The sequence below is a fragment of the Candoia aspera genome, chromosome 4, assembly GCF_035149785.1.
Source record: "Candoia aspera isolate rCanAsp1 chromosome 4, rCanAsp1.hap2, whole genome shotgun sequence".
In the NCBI taxonomy this organism is placed as follows: Eukaryota; Metazoa; Chordata; class Lepidosauria; order Squamata; family Boidae; genus Candoia; species Candoia aspera.
In genome coordinates this window covers 78,068,188-78,082,776 of record NC_086156.1, presented here as the reverse complement: position 1 = coordinate 78,082,776, position 14,589 = coordinate 78,068,188, and the positions used below count along the sequence as shown (strand labels likewise).

The window sequence follows — 14,589 nt, the reverse complement described above, 5'->3', positions numbered from 1 at the left end:
CGCGACCCGCTCTTTAGGTTACGTCACCTCGCCTCCACGTGACCTAACGCGCAAACGCGTCCTCCGTTCCCCCTTTCTCCTGCAAAGATGAGCCTGCATGTAAATATATATTTAATATGAATTCGCAGTTTCTCAACAATGTGAACCCGGCCTCTGTAAGGAAACGGGGGAGAAAATTACACTTTTCCAAAATCCAACTTTCTTTTTACTGGAACGGAAAGATATTTTTTTTTATTTTGTTTGGAGGTTTGTTGCAACTTGCAAATGTGAAGAAGAGTTCTGTGGAAAATGCTGAAGCGGAAATAGAAGCTGTGATCGGTCACCGCATCGTTCCTTTCGGGTCGGAGACAAAGAAGCGAGGCCTGAGGTCTGATGTGAAGTCGGTGAGTCTCCGGAGTCCAGCTTTGACCTGGCTTAAAGAGGTGGTGTGAGAAAGAAATCTTATCCCACGCCCTACTTGCGACGCGCTTCCCACTGCAGTAATCGTTTGAAGACGTTTCTTCTTACTCCTTTCTTCTTCTATGAGCCGAAATGAACAGTGAATGCAAGGCTGGGGTGGCGGGTCGGGGGATTTTGTTATTTTCTGTAAAAACGACGGGTAGCTCTTTTAATTTCAGACCACTTGGTTCTAGAGATTGAGATATTTGCTTAATACTTTTTGCCGTGTATTTTATTTTTGTTTCTTAAAGAAAATCAGAGTTCAGGTCAGATGTCGTAAGTTGGATAGTGGACTGTAAACGATTATTCCATTTCTCTCCCGTTCCTCGTTGACAGTATAATATTTTAGTTACAGGTATTATAATGATTACTAGTAAAATTATAAGAAGCATATTTTGATTACTCTTATGGCCTTTTGAAAAGCTGAGAGTTACATGTTTTTCCTAGCCCAGCAAGCCAAAGGAGACACATGGAGGTTTCAACTGGTAGCATCTGTGAAGAATAAAAATACTGAAAATGAAATGTAAACCAGTTTGAAGTCCATCAAATCCTATTTCTGCTACATATATACTGCATATGGTATTTTAAATTATAACATTTGTAAAGTTACACGATTATGATTCAGTGCACACATCACCTAAGCCAAAATGTGATTGGTTTGGTTGTGACTTAATGTGTTCCGTGAACCTAGATATTACAGTTTGTAAACCTTTACAGTGTTTCGTAAACCAAGCTAGGTATGGTTTATTCAGTAAAACATGATCAAATAATCTGGGTTTGGTGTATCAAATTAATGAAGTTTAGTGTCATCTAAATGCATGATGAATTGTAAAATCTAAAAGGCCAGATTCTTGCCATGAGTGGCATGGAAATGACAAAAAAGGAGAGAGGAAAGTAAAAGAGGGGGATGAATAAGCAATTATTTTATTCTTATTCTCTTATGCATAGAATTAGGGGAAAATACTATACACACACATCACACTGTTTCTTTCAGACTAAACAGCATTTTGCACAGAGCAGAAAAATTGTAAAAAATAGTAAACTGAAAAAGAAACATTACTAAAACTAGTTTATGTCAACCATTTCCCATACCTCTCTACTATCTTTGCTTCTGCCATGTCATACATGGCCTTTTGTTCTTTAAGCTTTTCCTTCTGTTTGAAAATCTTATCAACTCCAATCACAACTTTCCTGATCTTCCCCTTCCTCATAACTCATTCACTCTTTTTTTAGATTTTTTTATCCTGCTTTTATTATTTATAAATAACTCAAGGCAGAGAACATACCTAATACTCCTTCTTTCTCCTATTTTCCCCACAACAACAACCCTGCGAGGTGAGTTGTTGGGCTGAGAGAGAGTGACTGGCCCAAAGTCACCCAGCTGGCTTTCATGCCTAAGGCAGGACTAGAACTCTCAGTCTGCTGATTTCTAGCCCATTGCCTTAACCACTAGACCAAACTGGCTCTATTTTATTATAATAAAAATGATGCATTTGTTGACTGGAGCCACAGTATATGAGACAGTAAGTGTGACACACTGAGTCAAACTAGAGATGTATAGTTGTGTTTTCATGTTGTACCAGGAGTAGGTATTTGAGTTTAGAAAAAAAATATTGAGTATGATTGTATATACTAATTTTATTTTTCTTGATAATGACCAGACCAATTCCTTGGAATATTTCTAGGGAAACAATGTATTAAGTGCACCTTTTGAAGGTGGAAGAATTTACAAAATTATTATTATTATTATTATTGATTAAACTTGTATGCTGCCTAACTCTCAGTGATTCTGGGAGACTTATTAGTTATGTTTGTGAGATAATCTGGTATTGGCTAGACACAGGAGAATGATGTTCTGCTTGAAAATGATGTGTGCTCCAGATCACATCATGGAGACCGATTGGCTTTCTTTCACTTTCAACAGAAGAGAATATTTGTAGCTCAGGGTTGAACTGTGGAGTCCTTGGTGTTCTCTGAGCTTGGTTGTTTGCTTGCAGATGTTTCATTGCCCAACTAGGTAACATCATCAGTGCTGCTGAGTGTGGAGTTTGCTCTCTGGCATTCAGACAAATCAGCCATCAATAGTCACATAGAGATAAACCACATTTACACACCATTCAAAAGAGACAATAAAAAAGCTAAGAAGGCAACAAAAAGACCAGAACCTATCCTCTCCAGCAGCCTACACCCAGGTAAGCAGGGATTAACATCAGGCAAACAATCAAGCAGAAAACAATACCCTCATCAAGGAACTACAAAGGAGAAAACCACACCCCCAGCAACACTAGCAGGGCAAGCTACTGTATAAAAACAGGGAGCAAACCCCTCACTGACTAGCACTGATGCTGTTACCTAGTCAAGTAATGAAACGTCTGCAAGCAAACAACCAAGCTGAGAGAGCACCAAGGACTCCACATTTGTTTCACTTTAGCTTGACTTGAAACGTGCACATGAGCAGTTCATGATGTGTTTCATAGTTCTCCTGGCCACATCATTGCTGTTGTGACAGAACTTGACAATCTCCTTGTACCAATAATATAATTAATTTGGTTTTTCTGTACTCCATCTGATGATTTCCATTTACATAGGCATTTTTTGTCATTGGAAGACTGTTAGCAATGAAGAAATAATTGGATTGGTAGAAATTGACAAGTTGTTCTGCTTGATTTTGGTTTCCCAGGCCATACAGTCCAACTGTACTTTCCTCCTTACTATTTCCAGTCTTAGCATTCCATTCTCCAGTGACAAGCAGCACATATAGTTTGCATGTTATGTCAGTCTTTTTACCCTACAACTCATCATCTTTCTCTTCTGCATGAGTGATTATAGCATAATCTTGGATGAAGATCATATTAAAGGGTTGGCTGTGAAGTCTAATAATATTTAGTTATTGATTCCATTGTACCCAAGTACTCTTCTTGCTATATCCTTCCTGATTATGAAAGTAATGCTATATCTTTGTTTTTCATGTCCTGAGTACAGTATGATCTCTTTCCAGCATCCTCTCTCTTCAGTTTCAACCCAAATAATTTCATCATTTTTATTTTGAATTCCTCTGTGCTGAAGGCTCGTGGTTTAGCCTTTTTCACTCACTTCCAAATGATTTTTGTTTCCATTACAATCACTGTACATTTTCTCTTCCTTTTTTAATTGTGCTCTATACATTATATGCCTTTCTTTATCAGAAGTTATTCTAAATGCATTTTATTTGCATCTACACCAAGCATACTTTCTCATGCTTCCTATTAGCGTAAATCCATGTTTTTTACGTGTAGGCAAGATTTAATTTGTTGTTTAAAAACGAAGCTGCTTTTATCTGTCAGTCATTTTATTTGTTTGTTTATTGTTTTGTTCTTGTTTAGAATTCATTCCCTTTTCATCATCATCCAAGGAAGAGAGCATATTGTGGTACATGAACTTTGTACCACTTCAGAATGTTTTCAAGAGACTGAATTTTTAATGTTCTATAGGCCAATAGTTTCTTCTTCTGACATACTTGTAAATGGAAGAAAAAAAGTATTTGATTGTAATAAGCTGTAAAACATCCTTTCTGAAATTTTTACCCCTTTTTTTTTGCTTGTTTCAAAAGTATAACTACTACTTAGTGTTTATATCAGGGATGACTTATGGATAACGATAGGTGTAAAATACATCAATTGATTTTGCCCCTAGTTGTGTTGTTTGCTCCTAGTTGTGTTATTTGTATGTTTCCATATCTGCTGTCTCTTCATATACACAAAATGGCTGAAAAATACCTAATGGAACACTTCTGTTATCCAAATTGATCATATGACACTAGTAATGAAAAATTTGAATTGTAGACTACAGGCAGGACTTCAACATCAGTGATACTGTGTCACTGTGGATGTATTAGTTTTTATCAAGATGCTACTAAGTTTTCTGAGAAATAAGATTTTTGGTATATTTTCTTACTACTTATAGCTTATAGCTTATATCTTGGTTGTAAATTATTCATAAATAAGTTTGCCATTGTTTAAAATGATAACTCAGTAAAGGAGTGAAGTGTTTGTATGTTTCTGTATACTCTTCAATTTATGTGTTTTAACTGTAGGAGTTATTAATGAACTGCACTGGGCCAACCAGCATAATGTATCAAAATAGACTTTGTTTTACAGCATTTTATTATTGCTGTTTTTCAGATCTAATGTCCTCTGGTTGAAACTTTTATCTACCAAAATGTCAAGTAAGTTAAGTTGTATTTTTTTTTAGTTTAATCTACAGTATTCACGTATAAAATGACATAGATGTTAATATTCTATAGTTCAGCACAGATTATGCCTGTGGACAAACCTGTATGAGAGTAAGCTCTGTTTAACACCCTGGCTAGATTCACATATAACAATACACCATAATGTGGCTTCTCTGGTTTTGTATTAGCATATTGTGTGACTTCAGGTATTACATGTTGTGATTAGGATGTGAAATTAGTTTTTATGGGCTATTCAACAAACCAAGTTTCAATAAGCCATAGTTTAATGCTATTTTTGAACTTACCCAATTATTTCTAAATAAGATGAATGTATGTAGTTCAGTCTAGTATGTCAGATATATGGCTATCTCTGTGATTCTCCACATCATCCATAGGGATTGTCTTAATGCTATGGCGACAAGCTTAGTAGCTTTAAGTAGCAAAAAATGAGCTGATACAGTAACTAAGTAACCAATGTAAGTAACTAAGTTCTAAAGTCAAACTTAAAGTCATTATTTCAGTCATTAATTTTCTTTTGATCTACAGTTTGCATATTTAATTCTAGATCCAACCTAGTATAATCAAGAATAGATATTAAACTCGGTCATCTCTAAACACGGTTCCATCCATGCCATCCTTTCTCTGCAATCCCAGTATTGTGTAAGGATCTCTTTATGTCAGAAGCTTGATTTTGCCCACCATTGAATTAATCCTAAATTTAGCTACCCCATTTTCTTTGCAGTCTTCCTTGAAGTTGTGTCTAACATTTGGTTCTGAAGCCACTACAGGTGCTTTTGTATAAGTGTGTTGCACACAAGAAAAGTTTGTACATTAACTTTGTTGCCAGGGGTGGGTGCTTGTGCAAAAACGTTTGCACATTAAAATTTTGCTGCCTGTTACATGAAGAATAAGGAGAGGAGTTTTGCATTATTCTGTCTCATGTGCATAGAACATCCTTCACAGGGCAAAGGCAAATCATACTCCGTGTAGAGACTAAACACATTCAGTTACATGAGAAAATTGTATCACTTTACCAAGTGGATCAGTCTTCATCTAGCTAGGAGGACAAAAGGACATAGAATAAGTGTCTTGTGTTGTTGAATGTTCTTGGGCTTGTTTGTTTCAGTCACTTCTGTGAATTGTCAAGAGCTGCATATAAACTTGAAAGCCACAGCTTGGGCATTCCTATAATGTTTGAACTATTTTCATGAGTTGCATAGTTTTTTTTTTCATTCATTCCTATTTTGATTTGCTATTCAAAACTTAATTTGAAGTCCCTGTGTTCCAACTCCTCTACATAGTCATTTTCCCCCCTCTTTTTTTTTAAAACAGAAAGGCCATCTTATGCCCCACCACCTACCCCAGCCCCCACAACCGTAAGTATGGAAGTATTTTTCTTATTTTACAACTTCTGATCCCTGATTTCATTTTAGCCCCACAGAGACAATGCAAGGGACTCCATAAAACAAGTTTTATGAATCCGTTCACCCAGTAAGATTAAACTTTGCCTGAAATCAATACAAAGATGTCCTTGTCAAGTATACTTCTGGAATCCTGTCAACTGGTCTTTTTAAAGGATAAAGATTTGAGGCCTCCATCTGTATAGAATGCATATTCCGTCTCCAAATTACAACAACATAAATTTATTTGATGTGACATTTAATGTTTAAGTTTAGAAATATTTTTATTTAGTGTTTACTGAGGTTACATCTTTAATTAAAATGAATTCAATGTTGATATATCTCCAAAAGATCTTAAAAGCTAAATATATTGTAAAAGCTATGGCTACACATTGGAAGCCAGAAGGAAAGCTAATACTGTACTTGAAAATGTGCTAAGATAAAAGCATGTGTGTTGCCGATAAGGGAGTAGTTTTCTCTAATATGTTACTTTCATCTTGTATTTATTTCTAAAGCTGAGAAGTAGAGGCCTTGCGAGGAAGAATTTGTTGTTATTAACCATTAGAAAACAGAAGAAACACTGTACAAATTGGTATATAAGGTTTTCAATTCCAAGCTGAAACATGATGGTTCTGTTCTAAACAAATAACATAAGATAAAATCCTTAAGTAAAAATGTTGAGATCTGTGATGTGCACACTGAAGAAAAGATGCTAAAACAAAATACCCTCAAAAATAAAAGGTTACAATTAAATCCAAGCTTAAGAAATCCATTGTTTGTGGTTGTCTTTTGGGGGTGAGATATATGTAAATGCTGTTTGCAGATCTGAGTTTCACCTCTATTTCTAAACCAGTTTTCTTAAGTAATGATTTATGCATTTGTCACATGATTTTCTTTTTCTGCATCAGTATAGAATGGTTGAAAAACCTCACTAGAAGTATATATTCGATACCAGATATTAAAACAAGTATCTTAAAATTGGCCATTTAAAAATCCTTCACTTTGTCTCTAGCCAAGAAACGCAACACAGAAACTTACTTGCTTTTGACATTAATGAAATGATTCTATCATTACCCCATACTACAGATTATTTTTAACTTATCAGTGGTGACAGTGTCTTATACAATGTATTATACCTGCTGCTGTGTTAAAACTATAGCTTACCTAAGTTTATCATTTTACTAGTGCTGCAGCCATAGAAAATTTAGCACTTTGCTAATGGTTCATTATTCAAAATTTTCTATGGCTTACATGATTTCCATTCTTTGGATCAAAATTAGAGCCTCAGTTTTCAATGGACTATTGAGCTGTCCATGTATTCTAATGCCCAGGATTCTAGTCCTGTAACATTTACAGATCTTAGGAGACATCTCAGAAGAAAGTCTCTGTGATTTTTCTCATCTTCTTCAATCGCTCTCTGCTTGTTTTTTTTGGGAAGCACCCAGACTGATCTTTGTGATGGACTTGAATTGTACAGGCAGGTTCATATGAAAGAGGGTGGTTTTGATTTGGGTTTTATTCATTTTTAATGAGTTAATCAGCAGGTCCCAGACAATCTGTCTATAGTTTTAAGATTATGAAAAAAAACATTAAAAATGCCAGATAGACATTTTATGAATAGAATATTCATTTTAGGTGTGTTATAGAAAAGTTATCTAAGAACTATTAAACTGAATATTTTCAAGTGAAATATTTTCTCTCTTTGTTATGGGATTTTAATTTGTCACAGTTTTAAAAAATGTGTACTTTGTATGTGCTCTATTTTGTGTTTTGAAAAGTATAGTAGTTATATGTCCTGAGAAGTTTGTTTAAAAGCATAATATAGATATCTTAAACATGAAAACTTGAAGAAATAAACTGAATTCTATTAACACAAAGAGCATGAGAAAATCCTTCTGTTCAACCATTTTATTTCCTATGACATGTCACCTTTTCTAAATTTGAGAACCCCGTGAGCATTCCATCCCTTGTACAGGAGTTCCCAGATGCTACGTTACAGATTTGAAATACATGGATCAAAGATCCAGTGTAATGATCTTCAAATGCTTTGTATTGAAAGGATTTTCATTTGGCTTAGCTAAAGACCACCTAGGAGGTTAATAAATATGGTTCTAGGATTATACTCATAATGTGTCATATACTAAATGTACAATTTTCCACTCAGGGAGAAGAGCAGCTGTTGATGAAACTTTGTGTGACTTGATATGTTGTTTGACATACCAAGTAGTCTTGTATGTTTGTTCCTCTCTTGAAGTTTGTTCCCTCCTTTTCAATTGGGAGGCAAAATATTTTGTCCAAACCTGTTTGCTGCGAATAAGGCTGGTAGAAGGAAATTATGGACACAAGAGAAACCATGTGATCCCAAGGTTTCCATTCATGTACCACAAAAACAAAAACTGTTGCTTGGTGTCATTTCCAAACCACCTCCATAGCTAACCATGCAGTCATCTTCCCTGTAGTGCTGCGCTATGTGTAGCTTGTAGAGAAAACACAGTATTACATTTTCTGAGCTATACTTGCAAACTCTCTTTGCCTACTATTCTTTAACTGTTTAAAAGCACAATATAAAAATATTAATATGGTATATAAATGGCAGCAAAATGCAATGTTTTTACAGCATTGTATGTTTAATATCGACAAATTAATTTTTAACAAGTATGATACAGCAATTGATATTTTAATTATAGGCATATTTTATAGAGGGATTTCTTTTTAATATAGATATGCTTGAGTTCTGTTGAATTTTCTGAATAAGATAGTATGTTACCCAGAGATCTGATCTGAACATAATACTGAATTGTACTTCTCCCCATCCCCTAGCCTGATCATTGGAGAAAATGGGAAGGTTTTCCTTTGACATTAACTAAATGCAGTTTATTGTTAGGTCTGAAACCAGACAAACTTTGGTTAGTCCTAACTGTGCTTATGGAAACTAATTAGCTTTAAGTTGTCTTCTTTTTTTAAGCAAACACTTTATTTAGGTTCAAATACAGTAATAAACCACAATTAGTAAAAGCAGAAGTGAAGGAAGTTGAGAAGGGAGGGAGTGATCATTGCGAGGCTCATTTACATAATCCCAAAATATAGATTGGTATTATATTGGAACTAAACCATAATCTCCTCCTTGGTCTTGTTGTCTAGTTTCTCTGACTTAGTTCTATTTTATATAATTCCTGTTGCCCATGCTTCCTTTTTTCCAATGGATGTTAAGTAATGAGGCTTCAAATAACTTACAGCTCATTAATGTGTTAAATAGCAAATTAGCTGGCCTTGAGAAAAAGCCCAGTGTCGACTATTCTTTTTACAAATATATTCCTCCTCGATCCAGTTAATTTCATTTTTGGCTGTCTTTCTTTGCTCACCCATCAGCACCATATTTGTTTCAACTGACTACTGTATTATTAACAGTGTGTCATTCATACAACATGTTGGGCAATTTACCCTTATTTGCAAATGTATAGCTTATTTCAAAGTTTTTACATATCTGGATTACAAATCTAGGGCAAGCTGGAGTGGCATATATGAGGATAAAAAGCTGCAACAAGAAAGAAACTGAGATAATAAATGAAACTAGATATTTAGGTTTGGAAACGAGCCTTAACCATAGCTGCAGACTCTGGAAAATTACATTCAGTATTATGCTGACCACTGAAAATGTAATAGGAACAGATAAAATACTCATGCCATACTTGCAGTAATTGCTTGTACTTTTTGCTAAATTTTAAAAAGTCCAATTTGACCTTGGAAATAATTGTGCTGTTCAGAATTGTGGAATGTGATACAGATCTCACAGCCTATACATCTAAAAGACCTGGCTATATTTGAAACAACAAATGGATTCAGTTTAAATAAATGTAGACGCTAGGATGATGCAAAGCACTTGACAGAGGTGTTTTGCAACACGTGTTAGCAGAAATCTTCCACTGAATTGTTAAAGCAACTGTACTTTTTGCAAGATTCACATAGCTGCTTTGAATACTGTCCCTGGTTTTCTGTGCGTGCTGTACATACACAGACAACACATCCACTGGGATCATCAACAGAACAAAGTATCAGTCAACTGGAGTCAGGAGGATAAGTTTGATTATTCCAGTCAACATCTATTTAAGTGAAGCCAGGTTCAAGAGAAGCCAACCTCATATTTGGATGGTGCCTTCAGAGAATCCAAGAACAGAAACGATACCCTTTTGTCCTGGATGTGTTTATTCCTTGGACGATCATGGGCAAATGGTCTGGAAGTAAGCTACCAAATGATATAGACCTGCAGATTCATAGTTTGCAATAGTCAACACAGGTGATTGTTCAGCACCCCCATCTGTAAGCCTAACTTAAAGATTCGTGGAGCAGAAGAAACTGTTTAGTTATATGTATAGCTTATATCCCTTCTATTTGGTGAAATATAAATTGGGAAGAGTTTTTCATTAAATATGCCAGTTCCTTATTGAAAGTAATTATATCCTTGGTACGACAGAAAGAGAGCCAGTGTGGTGTAGTGGTTAAGGTGTTGGACTGGGTACTGGGGAGACCTGGGTTCAAGTCTGCTCTAGCTCATTCAGTGACTTTGGGCCAGTCACTCTCTTTCAGCCCAACCCATCTCACAGGATTGTTGTAGGGGAAAAAATGGGAGGAGGAGGAGAGTGGAATGTAATCTAAACAATGAAGCATAATTCCTGTTATGTATATGGGCTGTTGAAAAGAACCAGTGCATGCTTTGTCAAGAGGCATCTTTGAGAAGGGGGGCTCAACAGTGTCAAAATGGAGTGTGTGACTGGGCAATCAAAGCCCCATTTTAACATGGGTCACACATACTGTATGTAAAAAAGCGTAGGACTTTGCTCGTGCCAACCTTTTTTAACATTGTTAACCCCTTAACAGATGCCTCTAATTTTGTCTATATTGTATTCTTTTTTGCTGTCCATTAAAAGAAATAGTTTTGTATTTTTTCTTGCCTTTCCAAAATGTGACAAGTGCACTGGTATTATGCTGTCTGTTTGTGTATAATATACTAGTAACTTTTAATCTGTATCTGCAACAACCACTTTTTATGCAGTTTTTTCTCTTAGGAATGTACATAGAAAATTATACAAATAAGAAAAATCCATGTGTAAGCAGAAGTATTAGGATCTAACCAAAGTACAGCACCCTATGTTTTGGAATTACTCTCTTAACTCAGTAATAACCATCTTTTATGCAGTTTAAAAGATCATAGGCATTAAATTTTATAATGCTTAGCGTCCTGTAAAATTTTTTAGTTTTTACACATCCATCACTCTTTTCAAGTCCAGGATTCCTCACTTAATATATATACCTGGTATTCATCTACTTACTCATTGTTTATTTAATTTATCCTATTTTAAGGCTGTAGGTCAACCTACAAATTCTGCGAACAATCATAAAGAAAATCATACTTTAAAAAAATTACAACTGAAGTTTACTCTCCAGAGTTGTCTTACAGAACAGATAGGTACAATGGTCCTGTGGGGTGAGTGGCAGGTGAGAACAGTACAGTAAGGCTTCTGAGTCATCTTGCCTCCCTCCCTCCCCTGTAATGGCAAAAAGGAATGCCATTTGAGCATCTTTCATTTTGTTTTCCAAAATAAATGTTCTTCCTTTTATATATACTGATAGAAAGGAAGAGATGGGGATGTTGTTATTACAGTAAGTGATAGGAAGTTTTTCTCATTTAAGTTCTGAGATTTTGGGGTACTAAGAGGCAATGCAAGGCAGTCATGAATGTTCAAAACAGTAGAAACTACATATAGATGTATATTTTACTTGTTAGTAGGAGTGGAACAATCCCTATTGGGCATGATATACATACAAATACCAGCTTGGACACAGATTCTCTGAGAGTGACCCACAGGACAGAAAACTTCAAATTGACATTGATTTCCCACTGACAAAACCAGAACTGTTTAATATTTTCTGGTATAAGCATAACTTACAGGAAAGGGTTTCCTGCCCAAGCAAAAGGTTAGAGTGGGGCAGGTGTCATGCTCCCCGATCAGATGTTCCCAGAACATCTTATCGGACTTGCATCCATCTTACAGTAATCCATGTCAACCTGCGAGTTGACCAGCAGGAAGGGGGAGCATGGTTGGAGTGTGAATCATCTTGTTTGGGCTAGCTGCTCTTCGTTCCAAGGTAATTTGCAAAGAACTGTTACAGCCATCTGCTGGCACAAGAAGGAGGGGGCACATACCTAAGAGGGCAGTGGGGGGGAATTTGAAGTTACTGTGATTTTAAAATGTAGAAATGCGCAGAAAATTCCATTTGCAACTTCTTCTCTGTACTGAACACTGTGCTTCATTAAAATAGATTATAAGCAGAAGCTTATGAGTCGTAATTGAATGAATGTACGGGTGTTCCAGTCATCACATAAAGTTGCGAATCTTTAAACCTGTGACTTTATCTGGTGACTTTTGTGCCCAGTTGAGAGTTGAGGAAAATATCCAAGATGCCAAGACCGAGATCAAGAGAACCCTTGCCCTTGGGAGAGACTGACGAAACCATCCACTGTGCCAAGGGAGCGGAAGCGATGGGAGAACCAAGAAGGGACTTGGAGGGCAACGTAACCGAAGAAAGCCCCGAGGCCCTGAGAGACTACACTACAGAGTTAGAGACTGAGTTTATCAGACTGGACGTGACACAAGAGTCCCGAGCCGTGGTGCCTTGGTACTTGACTAAGAGGCAGCCAGACTTGAGGGAGTCAGAGTGGTCACCACGCAGAGACCAAAGCTGGACTGCGGGAGCTGAAGGAGGATTTGAAGTGGGTTCGTGCCAACCAATTGAAGCTTGAGTAAGAATCTGGCGACCTAGCTCCCAGGAGACGGAGAGTGAAAAAGGGGCTACACCCCAGCGGCTCAGGTTTGGAAGTCAGGATGTCAGCCATGGAAGAAATGCTGCAGTATATGTCACAGACTCTGGACCATCTGGTAAACTGCAGGAGGAAGGGTCAGTGGCCTTTTCCAAGAGATCCTCACCTGAACAAGGCATGGGATCCCGACCTGCGCCCTCGCATGGAACCAAAACAAGTGGGAGGCAATCGGTGACCTGGGAGGAACCAGTATCTGGGCACATAAGTCTTCCCCCTGCCCGAGGTTTACCAAGTGACTTACAAGTGAAGTTCACTGGGGATCCCCAACAACTGTCCTTCTTTGTGACCAACATGTCAGCATACATGCAGGAGTTTGGGGACTCCTTTCTAACCGAATACTCAAAGGTGAATTTAGTGGGAGCCAAGTTGCGGACTGCTGCAGCAGATTGGTTCGTGCATGGTGCCATGGCCCTGGAATTGCACAACCCTAAAGACTTCATGAGAGCCATGAGAGAGAGATTTAAGTATCCATTAGATAAACTGCGAGTGAAGACAGCTCTGCAGCAGTTGAGGCAGTGGGATAAAACCGTCGCCGAATATGCCGTAGAATTCAAGGCTCTGGTGGGAAAGATACCCAACTGGTCTGAAGCCACCAAAGTAGATTATTTTAAGGGGGGTCTGCAACCTGAGGTGATACGATGGGCACTGGGACGGGGAGACCCTCTCACCTTAAGAGAATGGATTTGTCTAGCTGGAGAGGTAGAGAACACCCAGTACCAGTTCCGCAGGCAACTAAGAGCACAGGCAATCGGGAGGAATACAGTGGCCCCTAGCCAGATGTTACAGCCGAGGAATCCAACCAGATTTGGCTAAGATGATAAAAGAGGGGGAATGGAGAGGATGTTACAGATGTGGAAAAGATGGTCACCAAACATCAGAGTGCCCCCATGGAGGATCCAGCACAGCTGGGAAGTCTGGAGGAAAACCTATGAAGTCATCTCCAGTCAAATGCAAGGGGTCCGCCACCATCACGATTGCCCGCAAGGAGGAGAAGCCTGATCCCTCCGAGGACTCCGGCAAAGACTCCAAAGATGAGATTTCCCAGCCGGCGGGAAACAGGGCGCACCTGTTCTGAATCGCACCAACGAACAGGTGGAGAAACCCAGGCACAAAACCCCAATCTCCGAAGAAGACGATGAAGACCCAATGGTGAGTGATGACTGTTCTACTTTACTCATTAGGGTCAAACTAAAAAACTCAAGAACCAGACATAAAGCTAATCTAACTGCCATGCTAGATTCAGTTTAATTCAGCCAGCTCTCATTACTACTTTAAATCTGAAGGTGAAAAAACTAAAACAGTCCATAGTGTTTACTCGGATGGATGGAACTGTGGCTCATGGGGAACCCGTAGAATTCCACACAGAGACTGTAGCCATGTGCATAGGTAGCCACAAAGAGACTCTGCAATTCATAGTGGCACCTATAGCAAACTTCCATAATTCTGGGTCTACCCTGGTTGAAAAGCCGAAATACCCAAGTCCAATGGGAAACTGAAGGACTGAAATTTACTGATGGACTTTACACCAGTTCAGAACCAGAGGTGAAACACCCTCCCAGCCAATTCACTGGAATTATAGTAGAAGGGTTCCCGATACTAACCACTGAGCATGACTCTTTAATTCCTAGCCAGTATCGAGAGTTTTCTGATGTTTTCGATGAAAA

General features: G+C 37.7%; 1 protein-coding gene across 2 annotated transcripts in view; it reads left to right on the top strand.

The window, feature by feature from the left end:
• Positions 1-238: 238 nt before the first annotated feature.
• SMARCE1 (SWI/SNF related, matrix associated, actin dependent regulator of chromatin, subfamily e, member 1) overlaps positions 239-14,589 on the top strand; it is a 44,644-nt gene continuing 30,293 nt past the window's right edge. Inside the window, exons 1-3 of one of the 2 annotated variants that reach the window (XM_063300694.1) lie at positions 239-383; positions 4,599-4,642; positions 5,981-6,024. In XM_063300694.1, coding sequence (XP_063156764.1) covers positions 4,636-4,642; positions 5,981-6,024 — 51 coding nt within the window. In that variant the 5' untranslated portion in view covers positions 239-383; positions 4,599-4,635. The remainder of the gene's footprint in view (positions 384-4,598; positions 4,643-5,980; positions 6,025-14,589) is intronic. The other variant, XM_063300695.1, reaches the window with a different exon arrangement.